Raw genomic sequence first — 23,510 nt, 5'->3', positions numbered from 1 at the left:
AGAGCACTCATACTTAAATAAAATCTTCTTATTAAAAAAAAAAAAAGGCAAGGCTCACATTTACCACATGCATGAGTGTGGAGCTTGCTTCTTCCTGCTGTTAAAGAAGGAGTTCCAAGAGAGACGGCTCAGAGATTAAGAGCTCTATCTGCTCTCCAAGAGGTCATGAGTTCAATTCCCTGCAACTACATGGTGGCTCACAACCATCTAGAATGAGATCTGGCTGCCTCTTCTGGCATGCAGGTGTACACTGTATACATAAATAAATCTTAAGAAAAAAGAAAGAAGTTCTATGTGTTTGTAACACACTTCACTTTTTACATGATATTTTTATCTTTACTAGAAAAAAAATATAATTAAATAAATTCTATGCTTTTTATCTAGGAAGAGAAGTTTTGATACTAGTACAGAAATATATATATATGTATATATATTTATTTTACAGAGGTTTTGCTTATGAGCACACCAATTAAATAGCAGTGTTGAGAAGGGAATCTGGGAAGGCAAAGGAAGCTGTTATAGGCTGCTGGACTAATTTAAAACAATCTGTTTTGAAGCACTGTGACAGATTTATGCTTTTCCCAATGAGAATTTTTTATTAAATCCATTTAAACTTGTCTTCTAAACAAATAAAATGCAATATATTTTGCATATTTACATCTAGTTGAACATCCTGCTTATTATAAACTTACTAAAATTATGCATTTCATAATATGTAATAAATATCTCTAAAAATAAGTTGAATAAAAGTTAAGGTGACTTTATAAATATGATACAAATTGAGGATGATTAGTAAAAGTATCAATGCAAGGAACCACTCACTATTGAGAGTGTGACAAACTGATAGAAGAGTCTCTTGATTTACATGAACTACATTAATATAAGAGACTTGGTAAATATTATCTAACACTGTCTTCAAAATATGTGCCTGTATGGCACCATTACCAACTTTATGCTGTTTTCTTCCTTGTCTAACATGAATGAATCAAGGTGGCATCATATTAACATCTGACTTGCCCCTTGGGGATGCTAATTCTGTGCATGACCAAACAAAAGAGCAAACATAACTCCCATTAAAAACATGACAAATGCACCTCCACACAGCTCAGGAAATCTGTAGGTACCTGCTTGTGTTCAGTGTCATATCCCGAAACTGAGCAAGTGGAGGACATAGAGAGAGAAGGTAGAATAAAAGAGTTATGATGCCAAAGTTGGATAAATTCTGTCATGTCTTTTTAAAAAAATATTAATTTATTATTATGTATACAGTGCTCTGCTTGCATGAACAGCTGCAGGCCAGAAGAGGGCATCCGATCACATTATAGATGGTTATGAGCCACCGTGTGGTTGCTGGGAATTGAACTCAGGACCTCTGGAAGAGCAGGCGTTGCCCTTTACCTCTGAGCCATCTCTCTCCACGCTATAGCCATGCCACCCTGAACGTGCCTGATCTTGTCTGCCATGTCTTTTAAAAGAGACAGTTACACATCGTAATAGCTGCAGCATCATTAACTTAGTGCTTACCCACCAAAATTTTACTAAATAATTTAAAGTTTATTTCTATTATATAGTCACTGAAAAACTTGTAAATAGGCGCAAATTAAAAAGTAATTAAATTGGCTACATATTTTTGTTACAATGGAATATTTTAATAATAGATAAAAACAAGGTAAAATACTTATTGTGTTTCTCAAATGCTTGGAGGGTTCTACAAACTATGAAATATTCTTGGATGTATAAACTCCCCACCTAGCATACTATACTTATTTGTTTGCTACTATTTGTTTATTTATTTTTACAGATTATTGATATTTGTTTATTTTACCTTAATTTTTCCTCTCCTTTTATTGAAAATAGATTTTTTTCTCACATAATATATCCTGCCTACAGTTTTCACTTCCCTCTACTTCTCCCAGTTTCTCACCACCTGCCATCCCACATCCATCCACTCTCTTCATGTCTCTCATTAGAAAACAAAGTGGTTTCTAAGGGACAATAATAAAACAAGACAAAGCAAAGGCTAACACTCGAACAAAAGAAACGCAAAAGCAAACAAGTAGCCCAAAAGTAAGAGATCAAGAGAAGACACAAGAAACAGAGACCTAAGTCTTCAAACACTTAGGAATCCCATAAAAATTAAAAATTTAAAAAACCCCATCAGTTGGAAGGCATAATGTATATGCAAGGACCTGGTGCAGAGCCAAGCAGACCCAAGCAGAGCCTCAGTCCCTGTGACTTCATAACTGTGCCAACCCTGTTGTTGTAGAGGTCCTAGATTTCCTGGTGCCCTCGATTCCCTCTACATCTTATATTATTTCTGCCTCCTCTTCTCCAGTGTTCCTTGACCTCTATGGAGAGCCCTACGATTTAGCACTAAGTGTTTCAATCTCTCTCTTTCTCTGAATAATGCCAGGCAGAGGATCTCTGTGTTTGTTCTCATCTGCTTGTAGGAGAAAGTGTCTCTGATGATGGCTGATCTATGAGAATAGCAGAATGTCATTAAGAGTCACTTTGTTACATCTGTTGCTATTGCTGTGTCTATGTTTTTGTTTGTTTGTTTGTTTTGGGGACAGGGTTTCTCTATGTAGCCTTGGCTGGCCTGGACTTGATTTGCAGACCAGGCTGGCCTCAAACTCACAGAGATCCCCCAGCTGCTGACTCCCTGCTGGCTGGGGTTAAGGGCATCCAGCTGTTGTTTATTCTTCTCCCATAGAAAAAGATCCAACCACAGCTTGCCCTCCTCCCAGTCCGCTCTCTCTCCAGTTCCCCTCTCCCTGAGATTCACTCTTTCTTTCCCTTGAGAAAAGAGCAGGCTTCCAGGGATATCAACCAAACACAGCAGAACAAGATGCAATAAGACTCAGCACAAACCCTCTTACCAAGGATGAGTGAGGCAACATAGTTAAGAAGAAAAGGGTCCAAAAACCAAGTGAAAGAGTCAGAGACACCACACTCCTGCAGTTAGGAGTCCCACGAAACCACTTAGCTACACAACCACACATGTACTCAGAGGGCCTAGCAAGGACCCATGCAGGCTTTCTGGCTGCCCCTCCAGCTCTGTGAATGCCATGAGCTCTGTTTAGTTGGTTTGTGGGCTGTGTTCTCCTGGTGTATTCTACACCTCTGGGTCCTACAATCCTTGCTCTTCCTCTTCCACGGGAGTTTCTTGAGCTCTGCTTCGTGTTTGGCTGTGGGTCTCTGCATCCGTCAGCTGCTGGAGGAAGCCTCTCTGGTGACACTTGAGCTAGGGTATAGCAGAATATCATTATGAATCTTTTCTTTCTTTTCTTTTTTTCCCCCTTTTCTTATTGTCAGTTGTGTTTGGTTCTACCTTAGATCACTGAGCCATCCAGCTGCCAGATCCTGGCCATTCAGGCAAGGTTGAACATGAGCTCCCTCTCCTGTCTTGGGCCACAAATTAGACCAATCATCAGTTGGCCACTCCCATAGTCTCTGAACCATCATGGCCCCAGCACATTTTTCAGGGAATATAGTTTGTGGGTCAAAGGTTTTGTGGCTGTGTTGGTGTCCCAGTTCCACAACTGGAAGCTCTGCCTGTTTACAGAATACGGCTGGTTCAGGCTCCATATCATCCATTACAAGGAGTCCTCACTCACTAGGGTCATCCTCATATTTTCCAGGAAATTTCCACTATTTCCACATCACCCCCAAATGTCATCTATTCTGGTCATTTTTTTCTCATACTCTTTCCCTTCATCCCTGATTCCCCAAATTTAACCCTTCTGTTCCCAAGCCCTCAGTCAACCCACAAAATCTATTGTATTTTCCATTCCCTAGAAGATCCATGTGCCCCCTAACCCCCAGAGCCCTCCTTGTGATTTAGCCTCTCTGGGTGTGTGGATTATAGTGTGACTATCCTCTACTTAACAGCTAATATCCACTAATAAGTGAGTACATGCCATGTTTGTTTTTCTGGGTCTGACTTATCTCACTCAGGATGATTTTTTTTCCTAGTTCCATCCATTTTCTGGCAAATTTCATAAAGACATCTTTTTAACAGCTGAGTGATACTTAATTGTATAAATATGCTACATTTTATTTATCCATTCTTTGCTTGATCTCTTCCCATCGGCTGCTGGATGGAACCTCTCAGAAGGCAGTTATGCTGGGCCCCTGTCTGCAAGCATAGCAGAATATCATTAATAGTGTCAGGTGCTGGCTCTCTCCCATGGGGTGGGTCTCAAGTTGGGCCAGTCATTAGTATGCTACGTTATCAACCTTAAACCCATCTTTATCCCTACATTTCTTGTACACAAAACACATTTTGGGTGGAAGGTTTTATGGGTGGGTTGTTGTTCCCCTCTCTCCACTAGAAGTTTCCCCCTGGCTGCAGGACGTGTCCAGTTACAGCTCCCATGTCCCTTTCGGTTAGGTATCTCAGCTAGTGTCACCGCACCACAGACTCACAGAGGACTCCCCTGCCGAAGAGATGCTCCCCAACCAATTTCTGTTCTCTCTCCAGGTCCTCCTCCTCCATACCCACACCCCACACCCCACACTCTCTCTACACCTGATACCTGCCCTTCTTAACTTTCCAACCCCTCTCTACAGGGATCTCTCCCTCATCTACTTCAGAGGACTATTTTATTTCCTCTCTTGGGCGCTCCTTGTCTTCTTTGGGCTGTAGCCTAGTTATCCTGTACATTATGGCTAATGTCCACTTACAAGTGAGTATATGCCACATGTGTCTCTCTGGGTCTGGATTACCTAACTCAGCATTATTTCTAGTTTCATCCATTTGCCTGAAAATTGCATGGTGTTATTGTTTTTAATAGACAGATGTTATTGTTTTTAATAGACAAGTAGTACCCATTGTGTAAATGCACCATATTTTCTCTATCCATTCTTCTGCAGAGGGACAAATAGGTTGTTTCCAGTTTCTGACTGTTATGGATAAAGCTGCTATGAACATAGCTGAAAAAGTGTCCGTGTGATATGGTGGAGCATCTTTTAGCTATATACTCAGGAGTGGTATAACTGGGTCTTGAGGTAAAACTATTTCCAATTTTTTGAGAAGCTTCCAGGTTGATTTACATGGTGGTTGCACAAGTTTCCACTTCAGCCAGCAATGGAGGAGTGTCCTCTTTGCTCCACATCCTCACCAATACATACTGTCACTTGAGTTTTGGGCCTTAGCCATTCTGATGGATGTAAGATGGAATCTCAGAATCAATTTGATCTGGATTTCCCTAATGACTAACGATGTTAAACATTTCCTTAAGTGCTTCTCAGCCATTAGAGATTCTTTTACTGAAAATTCTCTGTTTAGATAGGCACCCTTTTTAATAATTGGTTTATTTGGGCTTTTGATATCTAGTTTCTTGAGTTCTTTATATATTGTGGGTATTAGCCCTCTGTCAGATGTAGGGTTGGTGAAAAAATTTTCTCATGTGGTAGTCTGCCATTTTGTTCTATTGATAATGTCCTTTGCCTCACAGAAGCTTTTCCCTTTACATGAGGTATCATTTATAAATTATTGATCTTAGTGCCTGAGCTGCTGTTCTTCTGTTCTGCCAATGAGTTCAAGAGTTTTCACCACTTTCTTCTCTAATTGATTTAGTGTATCTAATTTTATGTTGAAGTCTTTGATGCACTTAGACTTGAGTTTTTGTGCAGGGTGGTAAAATGGATTTATATGCATTCTCCTGCATGCAGACATCTAGTTAGGCCAGTACCATTTGTTGAAGATGCTTTCTTTTTTCTATTGTATGGCTTTGGCTTCCTTGTCAAAAATCAGTTGTCTGTAAGTGTGCGGGTTTATTGTTGGGTCTTTGATTACATTCCATTTATCTGTTCTTATGCAAATACCATGCAGTTTGTATCATTATTGCTCTTTAGAGCAACCTAACATCAAGAATGTTGATGCCTTCAGAAGTTCTTTTATTGTATAGAATTATTTTACATATTCTCTGTCTTTTATTTTTCCATATGAAGTGGGAAATTGCTCTTTCAAGTCTGTAAAGTATTGTGTTGGCATTTTGATGGGAATTGCATTGAATCTACAGATTGCTTTTGGTAAGGTATCCATATTTTACTGTGTTAATCCTATAGATCCATCAACATGAGAGATCTTTCCATCTCTAATGTCTTCTTCAATTTCTTTCTTCAAAGACCTAAAGCTCTTGTCATACAATCTTTCACATGCTTGGTTAGTGTTACACCAGGATATTTATATTATTTGTAGCTATTGTGAAGGGTGTTGTTTCCCTAATTTCTTTCTCAGCCTGTTTGTTTTGTTTGTTGCTTGTATAAAGGAGGTCTGCTGATAGTTTAAAGTTAATTTGTATCCAGCCATTTGCCAAATGTGTTTATCACCTGTTGAGTTCTCCAGTAGAATTATGGGGGTATTTGTATATATTATTATATCATCTGTGAATAGTGATACTTTGACTTCTTCCTTTCCAATTTGTATCCCTTTGATTTCCTTTAACTGTCTTATTGCACTAACTATACATTCAAGTACTATATTGATAGATACAGAGCAGTCTTGTCTTGTCTATGATTTTAGTGGAATTGCTTTCAGTTTCTCCCCATTTAATTTGATGTTGTCTCTTAGGTTGCTGCATATTGATTTTATGGCATTTAGGTATGTGCCTTGTATCTCTGATTTCTCCAAGACTTTTAAGGTGAAGGACTGTTGGATTTTGTCAAAGTTTTTTCAGAATCTAATGAGATATTCATTTTTCCTTTCAGTTTCCTTATATGTTGGATTACATTGATGGATTTTCATATGTTGAGTCATCCCTGCATCCATGGCACGAAGCCTACTTGATATTGGTGCATGATGTTTTTGATATGTTCTTGAATTTGGTTTGTGAGCATTTTATTGAATAGTATTGCACCAATGTTCATGAAGGAGATTGGACAGTAATTTTCTTTGTTGGGTCTTTTTGTGATTTAGAAATCAGAGTAACTGTGGCCTCATAGAATGAGTTTGGCAATGTTCTTTCTGTTTCTATTATTGCAATAGTTTGATGAGTGTTGGTATTAGCTCTTCTTAAAGGCCTGGTAGAATTCTGATCTAAAACCATCTGTCTCTGGGCTTTCTTTGGTTAGGAGACTTCTAATTACTGTTTCTAACTCCTTGGGGATTTTTAGGTCTATTTACATTGTTTAACTGATCTTGATTTAAAGTTGGTAAGTAATAGCTCTCAAGGAAATCAGTGGATGATTTTTTTTATGTCTTCTTGGATTTGGTTTGCAAGTATTTTATTGAGAAATGTTGCATTGATGTTCATAAGGGAAATTGGTCTGTAATTTTCTTTGGGGAGGTCTTTATATGGTTTAGGTATCAGGTTAACTGTGCCATCATAAAATGAATTAGGCAACAATTATTCTCTTTCTAATTTGTGCAGTTATTTGAAAATTATTGGCATTAACTCTCTTTGGAAGTCTGGTAGAATTCTGAACTAAAACCATTTGACTCTGTTTTTTTGTTTTGTTTTGTTTTGTTGTTGTTGTTGCTGCTGCTGCTGCTGCTTTTGGGAGACTTTTAATGACTGCTATTCTGTAGGGGATATAGGTCTGTTTAACTTATTTATCTGATGTTTAATAACTTTAGTAAGTGGTATGGATTGAGAGAAGTACACATCTATTTTACATTTTTCAATTTGATAGAGTATAGATTTTTAAACTTTGTTCTTATGATTCTCTGGACGTGTGTGTGTGTGTGTGTGTGTGTGTGTGTGTGTGTGTGTTTGCTGTTTCATCTCCCTTTTCACTTTCTTCTGATTTTCACTGGCTGAGATAAAGCAATGAATAGAAATTTCTGGAGGGAGGTAGATCTGTGTGATCTACTGGATATGGGGGTAAAGAGAGAGGCTGCAGCAGGTACACTGATACAAAGCTGGCAATGAGAGTGGAGAATTGGATTTTGGAAGAGATGAGGGAGAGGGAAGATCTGCACTTAGGTTACATGTCTCCCTGGTCAGAGAATAAGCCTATTTCTTATGAGCAGTTGGAGTAGGGAGATAAAGAACCCAAACAGAGGACTAGTTGAAAAACTAGGTGTCCTGTAACAAAAAACAATCATATGTCTATGCTAAACATATTAGTTGTTCAACTTCAAAGTAGTTTTTAGTTAGTTCATTTAGTCTTTACCAAGATGCTTTGAGGGACTGTGGCTGCTGTTCCATCTTGTCAGTCTGTTTACAAGTAAGAATATTCTCAGGATGAGAAAGACAGAACTTTCGCTCTCTGCCATGACGCAGACATTTTAACTTTGGGATAAGATGCTAGGGTAATAACGTCTTGTGTTTTATTGTAATGATGCAACCCTTTACAGCATAATTTAACCAGTATTGTGTAAGCACTCTATTTGCAAGCTATTTTCCTACCCTAAAACTATTAGCAATTATTTTACCAAATGCCAGACATTGTTTTAGTGCTCCTTGTATCAAATGCCGCATTTGGTATAATGAATAATTGTGTAGTTGAAAAACTGGAAATTTAGGTAATTAGGGCAATTGTGAAGTTTACCAAAATGCTTGTGAGAAAACACAGAAGAGTTTCACTTCATGTCAGTACTTTTTTTTTTCTTCTCTTTTGCATTATTGGGGGTGAAGCTAGGCAAATGCTTTCTGACTACACTACATCCCTAGTGTCCTGTAAGAAAATCCTAGCTGAAGAAAGAGATACTTCAGAAACCGACAGTAGACAGTAAGGGAAACATCAATGAAAATACCGATTTCACTATTTATCAATTTTTTAATTTTAATACAAAGCAAAAAGGTCATCAGGGAGGAAATACAGGTAAAAATACAATCTGACTGAAAAGTAAATTTAATGAAAATTAAAATTAATTCATAATACGAGTGTTAAAAGTAAACCTGGGCAGAACAGATCGAGAGTTCTGGCAAAACCAAGCTTCAAGGCACAGTCCTCAACTTGATTCTTCATTGGAATCATCTGGAGAGCTTTAAACACACTCAGCCCTGGTCCTGTCCCCAGAGAGTCTGGCTTTATTATTCTATAGTGAGGGTTGATAGCTTTAAAAGCTCCCAGGCAATTCTATTATGTAGCCACGGTCAGCACCCCCCATTTCAAGGTTTTAGTTAATGTTGTGGTTCTGATTTCATTGATGTGGGGTGGAGACATTATCATTGTCTTTTTAACCAATCCTGAGAGATTCTAACAGGCAGCCAGAGTAGCTGGTAATCTCTATGATTTTACAAATCTTCAAAGGAGTAAGTAGCTAAATTATTTCAGAAATGCACTCCTCATCTGCTTCCACAAGAGAAACATCCATAGAAATATGGTGTCTGGGGTGTAGAAAATGAAAGCACCTCTCTTTTACCAACCCAAATAGTGTTTGTGTGGCACATTGTTACCAAGCATTTCAAAAGACTGATGTCATATCTCTGACACAGGTGCACAAATGATTAAAGCTGGAGAATAGCTTAGTGGTAGAATGTTTGCCCGCATGCACAGAAGCACCACCCACACACAAAAAGAAATAATAAAATATCTGTATGTATTTTCAAGGTTGTAAATGGATTGAGGAAGGGATTAGATTTTTCTCCCTAAATGGTCTATAAAAGTTGAAAATTGAAGGGAAGAAGACTGGTTTCAGCATGAAAAATAACTTTCTTCTAAAAATAAACAACGTTCCTCTGAGTTATAACTCTGGAAAAACTGTGCATATCAGTCAAGAACGTGACATGGGAAGCTTGAGAGGGAAGGCAGAAACAATCATGGATTCAAGGCCATCCTGGCCTAGAAGGCTAGACCCTGTTTAAAGAAAAGAGAGGCAAGAAGGAAGGAAGGACAGATGACAAATTATAGCTCAGTGCTAGAGAAGTTACGCCACATATGCAAAGCCTTGGACTCAACCCCTAGCAACACACACACACACACACACACACACACACACACACACACAATACTTGATATCAATCTATGCAAGCCTTAGTTTGAGCTGTGGCTATAGCTCAAGGGTTGAGCACTTGCCTAGCATATGCAAGGCATGAGCCCTATCCCTTTGTCCCTCAAAATACACTAAGAAGAAAACTGTAAAGACAAGATTCTAAAAGAATAGTTACTTTCCTGGCAAATAACAGATAAACCATGCATGTGTTGATTGAACTGATAGAACTATTCCACAAAGCATAGATCTTGTCAGAAAAAAAAAATCAAAGTTTGCCGTCTTTGTCAATTTAAGAAATAAAGTCTGCAATGTCTAAAGGGAGTGGTCTCAGCAGATAAAGTCACCTGCCACCAACCCTGACAGCCTGAGTTCCATGAAGTTGACTTCTACACATATGCATGTTTGGTCATGTATGTATAACACAGACACACACACACACACACACACACACACACACACACACACACACACACGATAAATAAATGTATTTTCCAACTTTAAATTCCCCAGATTGAAGAGTGAGAGAAGAACAAATCCACACGTTGCATTTCTCTTTCCTTCAGCCACTCTGTCCCAGCGCTTTGAGCAGACTCAGACCTTAACAAAATTTTATTGAGCACATGAATGTTTAACTTACATGTGTATAAATATATGGCAGAAACCATAAATAGCAAGGGACCAAAGCCTGTTTCTGCAGTGCAGTGTGAAGGTAGGCATTTGTACTGATTCAGATTTATTTATAACTTTATTCAATATACAATTGTTGATCCAAATTTATGATCTCTCTTCAAATCATTTATAATTCTCATAATTTCCTTTTTATACTTCCTCGTCTGTCTAGAGATCTGTACAAAGGCATGTGCTTGCGCCCCCTAACCTAAGCTGCATTTCACTGCACCTGCTAGCGAGCATCACTTTCATGTCCGTTCCCTTCCCCTTTCCCCAGCCGTTTTCTCTTTAAGGCATGCACGTGTTCAGCACCAGTGACCGTAGCAGGGCTCATTTCACTCCTGCCATTGCTGCTACCCACTGATCACCATGGCTAATCAGATGGCACGCCAGCCTGCACCAATCATTAAGATGACCCAAATTAACAGCCCAGCCAGGTCACAGTACATTCATTCCACACACACAGACATGGCCTAAGTATGAGGCAGCGCCTGCGTGTGCTTGTGCGTGTGTTGCACTGCAGCAGGCCTTATTGGTTATCATGATCTCCTATGGAACTCAAAATGTGCAAATGGGAATCCTCTGTGAATTATTCCAAAGACAAAGGGGATGTGCCCTTTTCTACCGGCATTTTCCTTTATTTGTCGTTTTCCTCCACTTGGACTGTAAAGCATCACAGCTTAACACATGCCCAGCTCTTTACTTGGAAGAACTTTTAATCATATTAGTTTTCTATATTAAAAAAAAAAAAACTCATATTTTCCTGGCTTGGTAAACAAGGTAGTGCAGGCTCAGAATTGTGAGTTCATCATCACATTGTGTGGCCTAGTTGTCTTATACGTAGTAGTTAGTAAGACTCAGCTCCTAACACTGTGCCATTAGCTTTATCTTAAGCACAGATATGATAGTTGGCACCTTGAAATGCCTGGTGTAAATTTATCCCCCAAATATTTGCATTCTCTATAGTCATTTTTTTCTACACTACAGTCTAATAATTAGAGGGTCCCATTACCTGCTAAATGTTTGCATAAATTATCAATCCATTATGCACAGTAAGTTTTATAAAACATTTACAGATAAAGATCATGTTTAATTAAAATTAACTTCCATATGTAAGCCAAGTGTGCACTAATGGTTCACGGTGACCTTTTATTACCTATAGTCCCTTGTTTTGGATGGATGATTGACAGCTTGTTGTTTGGCTACCATGTTGAATTTTAGCTGACAAGACTTTTCATTTTAACTCAATTTGCCCGCCTATCACAAGCTGGTGGCAGGCAGACCCCAGTCACCCAGCTTTGCCTCAGCAGCTTGCTCTAGTTCTCATTAGTACGCATTTATTCAGTGGGAATTGGAAGACAAATGCTTGAAGGCATGTGAACTAAGTATAGCAAATTAGGTTTAAAGACTGAATATTTATAAGTATATGGAAAGTTTTTTTTTTTTTTTTTTTTTTAATTCTAGAGCGAATTGAGAACCAAGTGCTAGCTTTAGTATAAAAGAAATGGAGATCGGAGGGGGACAATTCTAAGAATAAAAATACTATAAGCTTTTTTTTTTTTTTTTCTCCATTTTGGAAATATGTAAAACCTCTCTGACAACACCTTATCAAATGAAAACCTGGCATCTCTTTCATGGAATGCTTGCACAATGAAATTTAGCACCTCACTCGTGAGAAAGGAGAGAGAAAAAAAAAGATGAGGGTCATGTTCAATTTGTTGCTTGGTTATCCCTTGGTATGTTTTTAAACTGCCTTGTTTGTTCGGCACTAGCACGGAAACAGATGTTGCTCTGCCGTGCAGGGGTTAATTTACTGTACCTCCTGGTGTAGCATGGAAGCCCTCCCAGGGCCCAGCTGGTCTGTCCGTGGTACTGGCTGGTGTCTGCTCAACTATGACAACTACAAGGAGAAGCTGCAGCTTTCTCATTGTGCTATTGTCATTCTTCTGAACATATAGTCCTGCCCACGTCCATTCTGGGGCTGGTGGAAATTGCTGCTGGCTTTTGTGTGTCTCTATGCTATACTGCAGACCCCATAGGCTTGCCTCTCCATTGGTGATAATAACACAACTCATTACTTTTGTCGCCTAATGATTATCGGCATGATCGCTCAGAGCAAGAGCCAACCTCGTCTTTCACACATAACTGGTACTGGAAGGTAAAACAGATTTGTCACTTACGATCTGACTGCTGAGCCACACTTTCAGCTCCATTATTGTGATTAACTTCTGCATAAGATATGCTTGCCCAATTGTCATTTGTGATACTGCAGTGGGCACAAGCTGCCACGCTTCCCAGGAGCACACCAGCCAATTGGATGTGACCGTGTTATTCAGACTGTTTAATGCCTACCCTGTCACAGCAGCCACCCCAAGCTTTATTTTGCTTTTAGATCTCTTCTTCCCACACCCCTACTGGACTTGTTGTATGAACAGAACTACTGCATATGTCAGCTACTATTTCATACCACATGTTAAAATGACGCTGTGCTATTGTTGGCCCAATAGGGGCCCTGCAACAGGACATGGAAAGCCTATCCTTGATTTTTCACCATGGAAATGTTGGTTGTTGGTGTCTGGCCAGCTGAAATCTGTCATGTCAGGTGCCTTGTGGCTATCTGCAGTAGAGTCCATGTTCCAAAACCAAAGTTCTTTTTCTAGCCTCATCACCGGCAAACCGATTCGCCTCTGCCTGATTATAATAACGAAGGCAGTCTAAGAGAATATGCACAGCCTCACTGTACGTCACATTGAATCACCACGCTGCCCACACAGTGCTGACCGCAGCCTCATTTCTTTAGACAAATGCATGCTCAAGGAAAAACCTCCTGGGAGAAGACACCCAAAGCCACCTCTTGTCCCTGTGCAAGCACTCCTAGGTTTAAATCTCACTAAAATAATATTATTTTTGCATTTTTCCATATACAAGGCCCAACCAATGGGTCTGCCTTTAGTAATATGATAACTGGAGACTGGCTTTGCCAGAACTGCGCTCGGCACCAAGAAACTGAGCTCTGAACATGTGTATGTGTGTGAGGTTTCTAAACCGTAAGTCGTAACCACGGTCGTTTATTATCATGTGAAGGGGGGAGCTCCATTTGGAGCTCTCTCTCACATTGCTGATTAGAAGAATCAAGCTTTATATTCCAGGACCTATTCACGCTGGTGGAAACATAGTCAGTTTTGATTATGAAGGGAGAGATGCAGCCCCAGACAGGAGCTACACACTGATATGCATGCCATCAGAATGATTTATGCAAATTATGCATATTATTCCCAAAGGAATTCCTCCTCAAACTGCCAGGATAAATCGCCGGAAATTAGCCATAAAATCTGCTGTGCTAGGAGCAAAAGGTGAAGGCCACTGGGAAAGCAAGGACATCCGGCTTCTGGAATCTTCCAGGATATGATGGTGAATGTTATTCTCCCTGGATACTGAAGAAAATGTGGTTTTCTTCTGAATCGCATAAAAATGTGTTCCTTTGAAATTTTTCTAGCAAATGCTGACTCATTTTATTTACAGCTAGCACAAGAGAAATTAAATGTGACGCTGTCTCCAAAACCCACCACGATTACTTTACTGTTGGCTGCCTACTTGTTCTTAAATAGCTGAGCATGGTTTTAAAGGCATCACTGGTCTAGAGACCAGGGAAGTAACCCTTCAGAAGTGAGATGTTTGTGCCCCTAACAGACCAGTCCTTCCCTGGAGACCGCTCTTCTTTCCTCTCTCCGTAGACAGTATGGCTACCTCCTGCCTGTAAATCCCCAAACAATGTTTGTGGCAAAGCCACCAGGTTCTTTGCCCTTAGAATCCACAGCTTCATTGCCTCTCTCTTGGTTCTCAATGAACGTGAAGAATATTTCCGTACCAGGCAATGTCGTGTTGGTAATGAGTTCGAAAAGCCGACCGAGAATGCTTCTCAAAGCTCTCGCTCATGTTATAGGAGCTGTTGTTTGTTTCTTTCAGAAAGCGCCATCCTTGAGGTCTTTCGGCTCTGCTCGTACTCCAGCGTCTTCCGTGAAGTGCAGGACGACATGAAATTCAACACAGAGACTAGGAGCTACTGTCTGCGAAAGGGAGACTTTGTGGCTGTCTTCCCGCCAATCATACACAGTGATCCAGAAGTCTTCGAAGCTCCCGAGGTAACTGGGCACCCTGCTGGTCCGTGCTGAGGAGTAAGCAAGCTCACTCCTGCACATCCTCTCTCGCTTACTCTCACTGGAGAGTTGAGGCAGCTTAGTGATGACTCCTGGTTTTGCCTCTGATAGAAAAGCTTTGCCTTTACAGATGTTTTTTTCCCTCTAAGAATCTGGCTTTAATAGGTTATGTGATGTGCGCACAGAAATTCAGATAAGTCTAAATGCTGATTAATTCAAATGATGTGAACATTTTTACCTTGGTTGCCATTAGCTTTAGCCACCGAATTAGATTCTCGTTGACGAGGAATTAGTGAAAGCCGTGGAGGGCTAGCTACTGATGTGTGGCGTAAGAATTACATAATGATAACTGGTGTGCCCAGTACTTCCAAAGTAAAGCTGACCTCAAAAGTCAAATACCATCATCACTATAGTTAGGGCCAAGTCATAGGCAAGCCCTTTTAGCTAAAGGTATGTGCCCTGCTTCATCAATTAGCACAGTACTGTGGACCGCAAGTTGTAAAGCTGCTGCTCTCTGGTGAAGCTCGGAGGGTGATTGTGTTCTCTCCTTGTATTTTTTTTTTTTTTCTGAAGCTGTAGTTAATGAATATCAAAGACTGGAAATTAATCCACCCTGGTCCATCCCTTAATACCACCTCAGAGAGTCACCCCCTGCATGCAAATTGAGTGGAGTTATAGTGTGCTTGTGTTTTGCATGAAGAGATGCTGCTGACTTGAAATATTTACTGATAACCTTTTAAAGGGAACTTCTTTACTCTTTCCAAACACTTCGTAGATAGGGCACTTTAAAATACAGATTTTAAGATAGAGTTCTGCAGCCAACATGAATTATAATATTACTGAATTTAGGAAATTAATAAGAGAACAGACTTCAAAAACAATGACATAAGTTGTATACATTTAACTGACAAAGCCAGTGTCTTACTATAGGGGGAAAGTGCGCGTAGTTTCTTAGGAGAAGCATTTTGTGGATAGTGACTAGAAAGATGATATAGAGTTTCAACAATAAATGAGTGTTCTTCAGAGAGCAAGCTTTATCTCTGAATCTGTGAATAACAAAAATTCCAGTTACTAATATATTTTCAATAAATAAAACAACTGAAATTAGTATATGAAAAATATTTATAAAAGTTCAAATAGCAGTACTTCTTCCTATAGTTTTTAACTTCTGCTTATGGTTTTCTCTCTTTTTTTCTGCTTATGGTTTTCTTCATGATTATTCAGTTAGTAACGGAGTTTAGAAGTCGCGTCAGGAGAGTCAAATCAGAATTATTATTGTCATCGTGTAAGAAAGGATCGTCAGATTGCCATCATGTTTACAGGCGTTTCCTTTCTTCCTGTCTCACCTCTCACTCTTTCTACCCCATTTTTAAAAAATCTGATTGATAACCTTAAGAATTTAAAATCCAAAATTATGCATTATATGTGTTAGGAACAGGCAGGGCCCAAAGACCAGCAGGCAGATCTCTCTATGATTGAAGCCAGCCTGGGCTACATAGCATGTGAGATTCCCTCCCTCCTTCCCTCCCTCACCCCCTCTCTCATACACACACACACACACACACACACACACACACACACACACACACACACACACACACTTTAAAGATAGAAAACATATAAGCCTTGATTAAGGAGTAGGCGTGCATAGCTGTAACCCTGGCATTTGGAGGTTAGGATAGGACATGAGCAAGTTCAGCCCCAGCTTTGGATTCATAGCAAAACTGAGGAGGGAGGGAGAAAGCTGGAGGAAGAGGAAGAGTTAAGGAAAGGGATTGAGTTTTAATCTGTATAATGCTGGCACTACCCAAATGTAAAAGTTAACAAAATATTTGCCTTATGTTAAGTCAATGGGTGAATAAAATTTCGATATTGTGAGCAGTGACTGAAAATCATTAGGATAGCTCTAACAGGAGTCCACGAGTCTATTACCGGGTTTTAACATTATTCTGTTATACCTCACTTGTGCTAGAATTAGATAATATTTACTATACTATCATTTTCTCAAAATCAGTTATGAAACTATGGTCATCTTTGTACAAAAACAAATAAATGATATGGAACCATTTTAATCTGATTTTGCTAGCTATAATAATTTATTCTATAAACGTTTGCTAAGCATTTCCCACTGTCAGGTGATACATGAATGCATGTTCTTAACATCTTAAGATGGCAATAAGAAAACACATTAGAAGCTCATGTGGCGGATGCCTGGGCCAAGCCACCATCTACTAGCAGTAATGCAAAGTCTGAATATTAACCCCTGGCCACTTTTCCATGAAAGCACTGTTCCTGAGTGGACAAGAGAACCCTACTTCTCACTGTAGGTTTTATATCCCCCGGACCTGATTGGGAAAACTAGGACATTGCAGAAAAGACACCATAATTGGGCCAAAAACTAAGAGGCTGACTAGCTCCAAATGCTAGTTTAGTAGCTCTTGAAACATAAAAGCCCAGGACCTTTAACCCAACATGGGTTCTTATCACCCTAAAGTGTGGTTTCAGAATGTCTGACTATCAGTCACTTCCCAGCACCCCTCCTGCTTCTCCTTCGCACACTCATGCCTTCGGTAACTGCACCCCTCTGCTCCCAACGTGCCCCTTATTACTTATGTCTCTGTTCCTGAACACCCCCTCCTTGCTTGCTTATCCAGCAAATTCCAGATTGCTCCATAATAATCACCGTTGTCATCTCCTCTTTGAAAATGTGTAATTTCCACACAACTTGTGAGGATGTGTATTGTCCGTTTGCTACTTGAGTGCTGTTGCTATAGTCTATGCCAACAGGGCATTGCTACCTTTCAATTTTTAAGTGCGCCGCAGCTACTTACTCAAGTGTAGTCCTACCCACAGGATATTACTCGTATAAAGTAAATAAGGAGATGGCGAGGATGGATGGATGGATGCAACGAAAATGAAACTGCACATCAGTTAAGACAGGGAAGTGCACATTGAAATATGTACTGGATGTAAATAGATTAAATAAACAAGTAGCTTGAGCATAAATACAGCTGTAATACTAGGAACGGTAAGAACAGTAATGGAAGGACACCTGGGCAGGGCTGGAGAGAGCACTCGGTGGCCAAAAACTCTTGCTGCTCTTGCAGCATGCTTGGCTCCCAGCACCGACATCGAAGCTCACAACCATCTGTAACTCTAGTTCTGGTGACCCTCTTCTGACCTTGACAAGGGCTAGATATGCATGTGGTATACAAAAAAACAAATAAATAAATCTTTTTAAAAAATGGTTTTAAAAATCCATTCAGAGAGGAGTGGGAGGGGATCTAAATGGCCCAGCTGGCTAATTCTTGACTTTCAGCCACAGCACACATTTAGAAGAGTTTTTAAAACTTTTTTTTTTTTTTTTTTTACTTAATGGATTTTTACAGAACCTGAAATTTTGACTTGGGAGTGAAACTGACTTTCAAATACTTAGAAAAGTAAAGATTCGAACAACATGGAGTAAACACGATGTGGGCTAATCGCTACTAACGTGTAACTGGTGTGTGAAGGGTTGTTCTTTTACTCAAGATTTAGGTTGCATATCTTGTTTTGATGTCATACATTTGGATGGCTCTTGCCAGTGTATGAAAACGTACAAGCAAATAAAACATATGCAATGGGAAAGAAACAAAGGAAATGGCTCTCCTTGATTCTTTCCCCCTTTAAATGTAGACACGCTATCCAGCCAAGTGCAACTAATTTGCTAATTACGTATGGCAGCCGGTAGCTTATTAAAGTTTGTCCAAGGTCTTCCCTAAACTCACTGCTGTTATTGGCCAGGAATCATACAACTGGCCATCACCTGATGGGGAAGTAAGCAGTGATGGTTTGTCTTCTTCCAGAATGCCCAGAACCGGAACTGCAGAGGGCATTGAGCGATTCAGTGTTGCACCTTTTCTGCCCCTTGGGAACTCCAGATATTTGGCTACTTCCTGTTGTCTGTATGCTTACTTTCACATTTGGTATCTGTCTTTTCTTCAAGAACATGAACATTGCTTCAAAAGTAGACATTGCTATTCTTTGCTCATCAGTCCAGCAAGCATATGTAGAGCCCTTCTATGGGAGTATCGCTGAATTGGAAGCTATGAAAATGCAGAGGTAAACTAAGAGTAGTGAATTTCCAGGGCACTCACTCCCTGATATCTGTGAGCTCCTTCAGGTTCAATCTGACTTGGTCACCTTGGCAAGACGCGGACCAGGGGAAGACTGCTCACAAGCCACTGCTTTCTGATCTGCTTTCGTTGCAAAGGATTTCTTGAGATCCTCACAGATTTTTTTTTTTCTTTTGTTCCTCTGTGACACTGGGGAAGATTGCTTCAAATTCCTGGCCCTTAGTCCATCGCAGGTTTTTATGCAGTTCAGTGACTGTGACCTGACCACTTCCAGGAAATTCCAGTAGAACACCTTGTGAGCAGTAGGCAGCTTTGGTTCCTTTCGTGCCCACTCCTGTTTCTCACACCCCCAGGTCCCTTGGAGGATTTAAATGATTGTGATCAATACTGAGTTTAAGTGGTACTTGCTTTACATTACTGAGCTATCCTAAGGAGCTCAGGTGAGATCCTGCTTCCTGTTAGCGGATTAAAGCGAGCTAACTCCATAAGGGAGTCCATAGGCCTATCTACCATGCACCTGTTCATGTGCTCCCTGTATATGCTGTGGAACAAACAGAGGATTTTATTCAAAACTTTTAAAATATAATTCAATGTTAAATGTATTATGTTCCCATGTTCGCAGTCACTGAACAAATGCTACTGATAGTTTTCCTTTTAGTTTTCCTAAGTAAAACAAAGCATGGTGGCACACACCTTTAATCCCAGCACTCAGGAGGCAAAGGCAGGCAGATGTCTGTGAGTTTGAGGCCAGTCTGGTCTACAAAGTGAGTCCAGGACAGCCAAGGGTGCACAGAGAAACCCTGTCTCGAAAAACCAACCAAACAACCAACCAAACAAAAACATAAAATAGAAGTTTGTGAGGTATTAATCTAAGGAAACTAAGAAAGGATGAAAGAAAACTAGAAGAACGACATTAGGGATTGACTAGAAGTTTGAGGGAGCTGCCCTAGCCTCTCATAGGGTAGCCATTGAGGCCGCTGGTAAGAGCCTGGGCAGCCATAGTAGCTTGACAGTATCTGGATACTATGAAGCCATACTCATGTTAAGTTTTCTCTTTTATTTTTTTTCTGGGACAAACACCAGAACTAGAGAGAAACATTTTTCTACGGGTTGTGTTTCATGTCAAAATTACTGAAGCTATTTGGCCTTAGCAGAAAGCCATAGGGAAGAGCACTAATCTGCTAAATTGGTCAATAGGAGGAGAGTGCATTAGTGCTTAGTTCTGGAAGGCAGGCAAGGGCCCCAGAGATGGAAGATGTCCACAGGAGAGGGTTGCACTTACTGTGAAAACACTGTGTGTCCAGAGAAAAATCATATGTTATTGCAGAGATGAGCAGCTATTTTCAGTTCTGCATGTTTAGATCTGTTTGTATACATCCTATATCAGTGTTTAAAATACACCTCTGTCCTACTATATTTAAAGGATCATTTGTTAGGAAATAAATCAACTATCAAATGCTAAATAATTTTTGCACACATCACTGTAATGACTCACAAAATGGGAAAAGTAGGGGACTGTGAAATTTTTTTCAAAGCTCAAATACTTAACAAATTAAGTATTCTGGACAAACTAAGGTAAACCAAATACTGATAAAAGGAAGTGACTGTTCCTACCTATTAAACTTGCCGTTAATATAGTCTGAAATTTGTGATGTGTTCATAATTTAGTCACATTATAAGGCTTCACCACAATCAGACATGTGTTGGATCTGACCTACTTTTTTAAGTTTGACTTATATAGTTTATATCAAAGTGGTGGTGAGTAGACATAATGAGCTCCAAATTTCTGAAATAATTGGTCATTTTAATTCAAACCATAAGCATTAATTTGATTGAAAGTTTAATTCACAATGGACTAAAAAAGGTCACTCAATATCCGTCAACATTCAAGTGAGAATTGAACTCTTTTGGCAGCTTGGCAGAATTCAGACTGTAGGCCAACCACCCTAATAAATAAGTTCACTAATTTCTGTATCAAGATTGATAACTTATTTATGAAAATATGCCAGAAATGCCTGATACCTAGAATTAACCAAAAGAGCATACTTTAATAGAAATGTCATAAGAAAAATTCATATTAACATAGAAAAAAGCAAAATTTGTTGTACACTTAGATTTTTTTCTGGACCTTTGTTTGACTCTTATTATTCTGTTTCTTTTAATCTAAACATAAACAATAATCCTAAATCAAGTACTCATCCACTAATAGCTTTTTAGGAAGATAAATGACTAGCAAACTGTGGCTGTTAAGATTGATTGTTTCATAGCAGCAATGCCAGCAGGATAGGAGACGCTGCCTATCAATAGTTGGCTTATCGAGGGTGTGACCCACCGTAGAGCACAGAAATGGACACAGATGTATCCTCTGTCTTTGGAAAACTCAGTGCAGTCCCTGTGATTTGAGCATTATATGTCTTCTCCAAAACTCATCCTGACATCTGAATGTGATTTTGGTGGTGTTGGGAGGTGAGTAAGACCCTTGCAATGGTAGTTATCACTTTTGTGAAACTATACTGGGTACCAGGAAGGTAGATCATTATAACTGAAGACTACCTCTCTGACTTTCCCTCTTCCAAATGCATCCACTTGCTTTGTGGCTTTCCGTTGTGAGGAACAACAGCACAAGGCCCTCGTCAACACCAGTTCCTTAAACATTTTGGACTCCAGAATCATGAACAGAAAGAAACATCTTTTCTAAGCTAATTACCCAGCCTTCAGGATTTAGTGACAGCCAGAATACTAAGTAAGAAAAGACAAGAGGAACATGACCTGAGAAGAGAAGTGGTGTAGGGATTTGGATGTAGGTGTTCCCTGTAACATTTGAATTTTTTGAAAGTTTGAGCATGATTTTCATGTGTTCAGGGTTACTTCATTGTCTATGTCTTCAGACAAAAAGCAACCAAGTGGGCGTACCTCAACTAGTTCATGTAAAGTTTTAATTTTAGCAATGTCTGTTATTCTTTATAGGAGTTTAGGTTTGATCGCTTCCTGGAAGATGGTAAGAAGAAAACAACCTTTTTCAAAGGAGGGAAAAGGCTGAATTATTACGTCATACCATTTGGATTTGGAACCAGCAAATGTCCAGGCCGATACTTTGCAGTTAATGAAATGAAGCTACTATTGGTCATATTTTTAACTTACTTTGATTTAGAAATAATTGACAAGAAGCCGATAGGACTAAACTACAACCGCTTGCTGTTCGGTATTCAGCACCCCGAGTCTGATGTCTCATTTAGGTACAAGGCAAAATCTTGGAGCAGCTGAAAGGCTGGCAGAGAGGCTTAGCAGAGTGGGGCTGCCTGTGCTGACCTCTGTGGTTTGTTGGAGTCTTACAAATTCGACTGCTATATTTGTTTGTTTGAAAACAGGAAATGTATATTTGATTTGAGATTAATCCACTTTGTGTTTGGTCACAAAATCTATCATAAAATAAAACAAGGTGGTGGCATAAAAAATGCCATGGTAAGAATTTCAGACAAAGTTAATTTAAGTGCATATGCTTTTCTGGGAATATATTTGGCTCAGGGTGAATTTTTTTAAGTTACTGAAATCCGCTAATATGATTTCTTGTACTGCCAGAATGTGTGCCATCAATAGACAATCTCACAGTTTCCAAATTTCCAGAGAAGAGGGAAATTAAATCCCATGAGTTACACTGTTTGAAAATATTCCCTTCGTGTATAATATCAATAATGTCTATATCACAGAGCACCTTTGTATTAAATGAGTTTTGCAATAGATTAAATTTTCCAACTTCCCTTCCATATCTCATCATCCATAAATGTTCTTTATAACTTTGTATTCTACAGCTCAATCAGACAAAACTTGTTATGTAAGACTTCTCATGTTCAAGTTAGATAATGTTAAAATGTAATGCATAAGAAAACAAAGCCTATTATATTTCAATAGTTGCTCTAGACATTAGTATTAGGTTTATTATGGAGGTAAATGCTGAAATCATTATAGATTGATTGGTCTCTAGTAGAAACTGTGTTATCTAATGCTACAATGAGCCCCTTACTAAATGTTTTCATTTATATAAAACTAAGAAATAAGGCAGCATTATGTATTCACAACTTTTTGGACTTAAAGGTTAGTTGTATTATTTTAAACGATCAAATTTTACTATAAAATTATTTTATATGACACAATACAACCTGCCTCAATGATTAAAAGATTTCTACTATCAAATTTCCCAGTGATTACATTTGACATAAATGGTAATACAAAACGCAATCTCACAGGGTAAATAATTAAGCCAGATTAATTTGTGCTTCATTAATTAAAAATTCAAATGCTTTGGAAGTTTGCTATTGCTGTTATAAAGGACATTGATTTAAAGTAGCACTCTAAAGTGCTTATCACACAAGGTAAACACACCCTGGTAGCACATCTTTTCTCCTGTCTAGAGCATCAGCTCTTGGGATACTGCTTCCATGAATGGTTACTGGAACAAACTCTGGTTTTGCTTGTCTCATTCTCTTTTTTAAAAATTGCAAAATGATGGCTGGAGAGATGGGTCAATGGTGAAGAGCACTGACTGCTCTTCCAGAGGACCAGGGTTCAATTCCCAGCAGCTACATGGTGGCTCACAAATGTCTGTAACTCCTGTTCCAGGGGATCTGACACCCTCATAAGTCAAAACACCAGTGCACATAAAATAAAAATGAGATAAATTATCAA

The 23,510-nt window shown here is 39.3% G+C and overlaps 1 protein-coding gene across 1 annotated transcript in view; it reads left to right on the top strand.

Moving 5' to 3' along the window:
- The window catches only part of LOC127183797 (25-hydroxycholesterol 7-alpha-hydroxylase), a 174,649-nt gene extending 151,936 nt beyond the window's left edge, over positions 1–22,713 (top strand). Inside the window, exons 5-6 of the mRNA XM_051139949.1 lie at positions 14,522–14,697; positions 21,795–22,713. Coding sequence (XP_050995906.1) covers positions 14,522–14,697; positions 21,795–22,091 — 473 coding nt within the window. The 3' untranslated portion in view covers positions 22,092–22,713. The remainder of the gene's footprint in view (positions 1–14,521; positions 14,698–21,794) is intronic.
- Positions 22,714–23,510: the final 797 nt, after the last annotated feature.

The sequence above is a fragment of the Acomys russatus genome, chromosome 31 (genome assembly GCF_903995435.1).
Source record: "Acomys russatus chromosome 31, mAcoRus1.1, whole genome shotgun sequence".
Classification (NCBI taxonomy): domain Eukaryota; kingdom Metazoa; phylum Chordata; class Mammalia; order Rodentia; family Muridae; genus Acomys; species Acomys russatus.
Note: the sequence above shows the minus strand (reverse complement) of the source record. Positions and strands in the feature narration are given on the sequence as shown.